A 6,850-nucleotide genomic window follows, 5' to 3' on the forward strand; every position below is an offset into this window, starting at 1 on the left:
CTGAATACATTTTAAAGTAATTTACACAAAAGGCATAGAGGCTTTATGGTCCATTACTGAAGAAAAAAATTTTTTTTCCTTTACAAGATCACTAAAAAGATGCTCCTACAGTAACTCTAAAATATACTTACCAGAGAAGCAAAGAAGTTTTCTGAAACTTTAAAAGCAAGACAGAAAATAAAATGCAAATAGAGTAAAAAGGCAAAGTATAAAAAAGATGACATGTCAATTACTTTATCCTCTTCCCCCTCAGAACACTGCTTAAAACACAAGCCAGGCTACATGGTGAACGCCTGTCATCCCAGCACTCAGGAGGCTGAGGCAGGAGGATTGCTGTGAGCTCGAGACCAGCCTGGGCTACATAGTGAGTTCCAGGTCAGCCTCAATTACATAGTAAGATCCTGCCTCATAAAAGCCAAAAAAAACCCAAACAAACAAACAAACAAACAAAAAACCCACAAGCAGCACTGATTTTTAGTTTCATCTCTTTTCTGACTTTTTATTAAAAGAAACAGAACAAACACGTTAAGACTTACAATGGATGGCAAAAAGAGGACCAAGCGGTATGAAATGCTAAATTAAGAACACAAATTCACTGATAAATCTCTTTTGAAAGAAAGTGATCACAGATGTACTACTTTTATAGTTTAAGGGGTGGTATGCTGTAAAACCCAGGATTTTTTTTTGGTCTAAAATTAAGATTCTAAATGTTTGACTATTCATACATTGAAGACCACTGGATGATTAGCTTAAAAGTTTTACCTACTCTTTCAGTACCATTCAGTAATATTTGAAAATTTTATCTCAATTATTGGAAATGGGCTAAAATTCTATATAAACACTTACTCTTTTTTTTTTTTTTGGTACCAGGGATTGAACTTGGGTCCTTGCTCTTGCAAGGCCACCGAACCGCTGAGCTAAATCCCCAGCCATCTCTTACTCTTTTTGAAATGAAAATAATAAACTTACAATGCTTCAAAATTACCCAGTTCTTGAAAAGTTATCAGATTAGTCTGTTCAATCTCTAGAAAAATCCTACTCATTTCACAAACATAATGAATTTCATAAATTGCAAGGGTCATCCTACCATATTAGCCACAAGTCATAAGATATTACAAATAAGCAACACAAAAACCTGCACATTTCATTCAACTAGACCTGCTTATCCAAGACACACTACAGCTATTTAAAACGGTCTTTGAAAAGCTGTATCAGGAAAAAATTTAAATTATATGTATTAAATATTTGGGATTCTTTTTCCCTACTGTTCTGTCCAGCCAGTTCGATTAATCTTAAATTACTAAATAAAAGAATCCCTTCTAAACATCCCAACTAAACATCAAAAGACTGGAGACTGGACCTTTTGAGGTACTATTCTAATTTGAGATATTCAATCATGTAAAACTGTGTACTATATAAGGATACCTAGGTTCCTTTCAACAAATTCATTATTCCATGACCTACCTGACAATGAGTGCCTTTGCTAGGAACATACCATGGTGTTCCAACATTTTTACATCCATATATTCTTTATTCTAAAGAAGACCCACTACTGAATCATCTACATAGTGCCCAGTCCTATCCCTCCCCTGTCCACTTTAGAACTTTCCAAAGTTGCCCAACTGTCTACTACTTCCTCTACCCAGTCAGAGTAAGAGGAGTACTGGCTTGGTGTATTGCTCAGAACACAACATACAAAACCACATTTTTAAAGTTTTTTGGGGTTTTTTGAGACAGGGTCTCACTATGTAGTTAAGACTGACCTGGAACTCACTATGTAGCCCAGGCTGGTTTCGAACTCACAATGATCCTCCTGCCTCAGCCTCCCGAGTGCTAGGATTACAGGCATGCACCACCATGCCCGGCTTTTTAAAAATGTTTTAAAAAAACTTTTGTCATGCTATTACCCTGATCCTTCATATTATTACTTTGCTTAAAACCTTGTATTAGTTCCTACCACCAAGAATAGTAATTTTCAAATTGCCAGTTGCTACCTCAGGGTTGTTAAATCAATCTAGTGGGTCTCCACCATTATTTCTTAAAAATGAAATATAATGGCACAGAATCCACACAAAGATACTATTTTGTGCCATTTTATCATTTACATGAGCATACTAGATCACAATGTAAAACTGTGTATTACCTTTTAAAAGCTTGCAACACTTCTGCCTATAAGCCTAACTCAAACTTTGGTTTGTCCCAAGGCCATCTAACCTGATCCTGAATAAGGCTCTCCACACCTACCTCCTGTTCTGCCCACCAGAACCTCAAGCAAACAATCCCCCTCAGTCTGTGCCAAGCTTTTTTGCACAGCTCCCCCCCAAACTCATTTCAGTGTGGGGAATTAAACCCAGAGCCGCCACACTGGGCAACATTCCCAGCCTTTTTATTATTTTGAGACAGGGTCTTGCTAGACCAGGTTGGGCTCTAACTTGCAGTCACCAGGATTACAAGGGTGTACCATCATGCCCAGCTAGCAGTTCCTTTCCTTAATGCTGTCACGCATACTGTTTTTGCTTTGAATACCCTCTCAGCAGTCTACAGGGCCCACATATATTCACCCTTCAGTATGAATACCTATTTCCTACTACACAAAAAGCTGTTTATCCTGCCGGCAGCAGTGAATGCCACATACACAAACTGTGCCTCTATAATGCCCTACATCATAGCTTCTTCCACATTCTGCTTACTTATTTTACACTCAATTGCCTTCCCAGTCTCTAAACTATACACTCTGAGGGAATGAGCACCTTTGTCTCTGTTCAGCAGCACAGACCTTAAGTGTTAAAAGTTGGTATAATGAAAAAATTAAGAACTTTGCATATAACTTTGTTGTTACAAATGACAGGATGGTTGGCTCTGCAACAAAGCCCATTCATACTACAGTGATGAATCAAGATCTCCCCATTTTTGCTACTAGCCCCTGAGACGGAACCCCTAACAGCCTCCTCAGAGAGACCTGTCACCTCACTAAAAATAGACTCCTTTCAGACTGCAATACAGGAGCACCCCTACCATGCTTCTGGAAGTTGTGCTGGGAGAAAGGAGCAGAGGTCCAAAGGCAGGTAAGATAACAAAAACCTAGCATTATCAAACTTCATTAGTTTATATATACAACTAGCTCTTAACGGTGGTGGGGGTGACACTAGTTGCCAATATAAGTTAAGCAAAAAAAAAAAAGGTAGCATAAAATAACTGGTTGAAGTTAACTTGATTTCTGTTGTCTACACTAATATGTCTGAAATAGCTACTGACTCACTCACTGCTCACATAAAATACTAGGGGGAGGGAGGTTCAACTCCTACAGGGCTCCTCACTGACACTTAAAACCTTTCAATGGACTTCATTTTCCATGAAGATCTTTCTTTTGGCTGGGGGTTTGGTTCAGCAGTGCTGCCACCTCCCTTACAAGCACAAGGTCCTAAGTTAGATCCCTGGTACCAAAAAGAAAGAAAGAAAGAAAAAAACAACTTTCTTTTTACGTGGTCTGATGCACCTATTTTACAAACCTATACTTCAGCTGCCCTCACTGCAATTATACTTTCACACAATATCCAGGATTCTTTGACAGACTCTGCCAACTGTCAGTTTCAGTTGTTCTTTCTTTTCCAGTTTATAAACACAGGAACCATAATTTTTTTCTGCCTAAATCAATTACTTATTTTACTAAAAACAATGTATTTGCTGAGAGTTTGCCTCTAGACTTGCAGTTATATACCTAAGACACAGATAAATCCTATGAAAACTCAGTATTAATAAAAAATGTATCTGTAATATGTAAAACTCGTCATGCGAAATATTACATTTAAGATACCAGTCAGAGTAAGATAATGTAGAACTGCATGGGTAAAACTTTAAAGGTCATTTATTTTATTTTTATTTTTTGGTACGAGGGATCGAACTCAGGACCTTGTGCTTAAAAGGCAGGCCCGGCACCACTGTGCTAAATCCCCAACCCCCTTTAAAGACTATTTAAAGTTCTGCTTTCTTTGGCTTTAAATAGGTCCAGGCAACTAAACTGTTGCTACCTTCATTAGGTATAAACACCTCCAAAATGTGGAAATTTCTGCAAATGTCTTGGCTGTGTGCTTTTCTAATTCTACCTACTCTTACCCTTTCAACAACTCAGATCCAACAGTTCCCTCTCCATGAGAAAGGGTCACAGTCCAACAATAAACCAGAAAAATAGCACAAATGCTCATTTCTTTTTCTCAAGCCCACCTTTAAAATGCTATTAATAAAAGGGCAAATAGACTTGTTTGTAAGCAAATTTAGTTATGCTAAGTTATTTCCATGGGCTTATTTTATTTTAAATACCAGCCCCCTTGATACTGTAAGTGCAACCCATACATACTTTCCTTGGTAAAATGATAGGCATTCATATAGTCTAAAGGTTGTAAATAACTGATTTTCTTTCACAATGCTACCTCTCCAGTCTGAAAAATGTAGACTTCAACGTGAAAAACTACCATTTGATTCTGTGTGTGTGTTCATACACATTTTAAACACTGAGGCTGCAGATGTTCAAGTCAAGCTATATTCCAAAAGTTTTGAATATGAAGGTCTTTCACTATTTTCTATCATTTAAAAATTGATACAATTTATCCACAACACTTTTCAAATGCCATTATTTCCCAGGTTAAGTGCTTAAACAACTTAAAGATTAAAAAAAAAAAAAGCTACCTCCATCTGAAAGATCAGTTAATCAAGAAACCATGAAAACAGGAAAAAAGAGAAAAAATTCATTTTACAGGCTAGAAAAAGCAGTATCTTAAAAGTCATTTCATCTCTAAAAGTCATTTAAAACTCTAAAAGTCATTCAATCTCTAAAAGACTCTACACAAGAAGTCCATAGAGATTAAATAATTTGCCTCAGGTAACTAAGTTACTAATAGAAGCACCGCAAATAGAAAATGCTATTTTAATTACTCTTAGCAGTACCTCAAAATAATGTAAATGACTTGTCATTTGAGTCTTAAAACCAATTATCACCTCATTAGTTCCGGAATAAAGGACTTCTTCAATATTATTTTCTTAATTTTTAAAGTTTAAGCGAATAAAGTTCAAATTCTAACTCTCATAAAGTACCAAGAACTTTAAGAAAGTGTGTGTACACCCTTAAATGGTCAGTGAATTTGTGTCCATCATTTAAAACTGTCCTTCAACTGCACCTATCATGTTTGCTCAACTTTGGAAACGGAAAATTCTGGAAGTTCCTCGTGTAGGAAAAAAATTGGCAATCTGTCAAAGACAAGAGCAGATCACTATTCCAATAATGTGTGATAAGGTTCCTATTAGTACTTTATCAACTACAGTGTGAAGAGTTAAACCTTTGGGAGACTCATTCTTGGCTGGCTTTGGATATGAAGATGTGGATCTGACATTAATACAAACTGAAGGTCTAAATCTGGGCGGGGGGGAGAAAATGGAAAAGTGAACAAGCGCCTTCCACCAAAAGCTTTCCCTATTCCAGCTCTGATGTCGGCACCCCGTGCACCCGCACTAGGTAGACTGCATCGGTGAGACTTTCAAATTTTCTCTTTTAATGCCTCAATAAATCAACTCTACGTTTTCACTTTGTACATTCAAGGGCAAAACAGAGCACACGGTGAGAGCAACAATTTACAATGGACCACGTCCAAGGACCATAGTCTAATCACTCGGTACAATCGTTCCTTTGTGCGACTGATTATTTCCAAAGTGCTGAGAAAATGCAGTACAATACTTCTTTTTGAAAGATACTACCGAGAAATTTGGATAAACTACCAGGTTTATCAATGAAATAGCATTAGGTAGAATGTGTTTGTTGTCTGTTACACACAAAAAATATCCGTGTTCCTTGATGACCTCTGGTATCATTCTACAAAAATAACTTGTTAAAAGGTTAGTACACCTGTATTTTAAATAAGACCAGCTTAGCAAAGGGGCAAATTTGCTTGGAAACAACACAAAAGTCACCACCACCGTTCAGTAACACACACACACACACACACACACACACACACACACTAGAGGCCCTGATAGGTATAAAAATCCTTACCCCATTTTGCCCAGTGAAAACTTGCTCTGAAGCTTCTGGTCTCGGGTACGGAATAACTTCCAAAGGAATTTCTCCGTCTACTATTTCGCAGTTGCTTTTCCACCACCCCCCTCCAGATCCGTTTTCGTAGGTATTTCAATGATGCTGACAGTTCAATTAGTTCTCGTTGGTGAAATGACTTCTCTCTCGTTAACACCAAAACGTTCAAACAGAGGTGACATTTGCTTATTGGAGCTAAATGCTGCGCGGGGACAGAAGTCAACTCTATTCCGCAAATGAGCGTCCAGGTAAAGAAACGCAGAAACCAGCTTCAAGAAGTCCTATAGAAAATGAGTTCGCTGGTCATGTCGCTCGCGTTGCCCTCCGCACTCAGGGAAGGACAGGAAACTCGGCCTTTTTGAGGCTAAGGCTGTGGGTTCAAATTTCTCCACACCAGGTCCCGGGGGTGGAGCGTGCAACCCAACGCGACGTGCACTTTAATTAAAAAAAAAAAAAATCCTAAAAGCAATACCACTGCTTCCCTGCGATCACATTAGAGAAAAATGAAAAAAGAAAAAAAAATGTACTGAAAATCTCGAAGCGCCCACCCGGCAGCTCGCGAAGTGCACATTAGAATCTGCCTTCTCAATGTCTCCCCTCTGGAGACTCGGAGCAGAGCGGAGGTGGGGAGGAGGAAGGGAAGACCGGGCAGGATCGATGCGCTCTCCCGAGAAGGCTGAGCGGAGCCATTTCCCGGCGGGCAGTGCTGGGGCGCCACGGTAAAGGCGGGAGGGGGCGAGCCCACCTCAGCCCCGGGCCGCCCGCCGCCAC

At 38.9% G+C, this 6,850-nt stretch overlaps 1 protein-coding gene across 3 annotated transcripts in view; it reads right to left on the minus strand.

The window, feature by feature from the left end:
• Homer1 (homer scaffold protein 1) overlaps positions 1-6,842 on the minus strand; it is a 128,062-nt gene extending 121,220 nt beyond the window's left edge. For 2 of the 3 annotated variants that reach the window (XM_010604107.3, XM_010604109.2), the window contains exon 1: positions 6,041-6,842. In XM_010604107.3, the coding sequence (XP_010602409.1) occupies positions 6,041-6,045 (5 nt within the window). In that variant the 5' untranslated portion in view covers positions 6,046-6,842. The remainder of the gene's footprint in view (positions 1-6,040) is intronic. The other variant, XM_010604111.2, reaches the window with a different exon arrangement.
• Positions 6,843-6,850: the final 8 nt, after the last annotated feature.

The sequence above is a fragment of the Fukomys damarensis genome, unplaced genomic scaffold (genome assembly GCF_012274545.1).
Source record: "Fukomys damarensis isolate Sample0158 unplaced genomic scaffold, DMR_v1.0_HiC HiC_scaffold_1, whole genome shotgun sequence".
In the NCBI taxonomy this organism is placed as follows: Eukaryota; Metazoa; Chordata; class Mammalia; order Rodentia; family Bathyergidae; genus Fukomys; species Fukomys damarensis.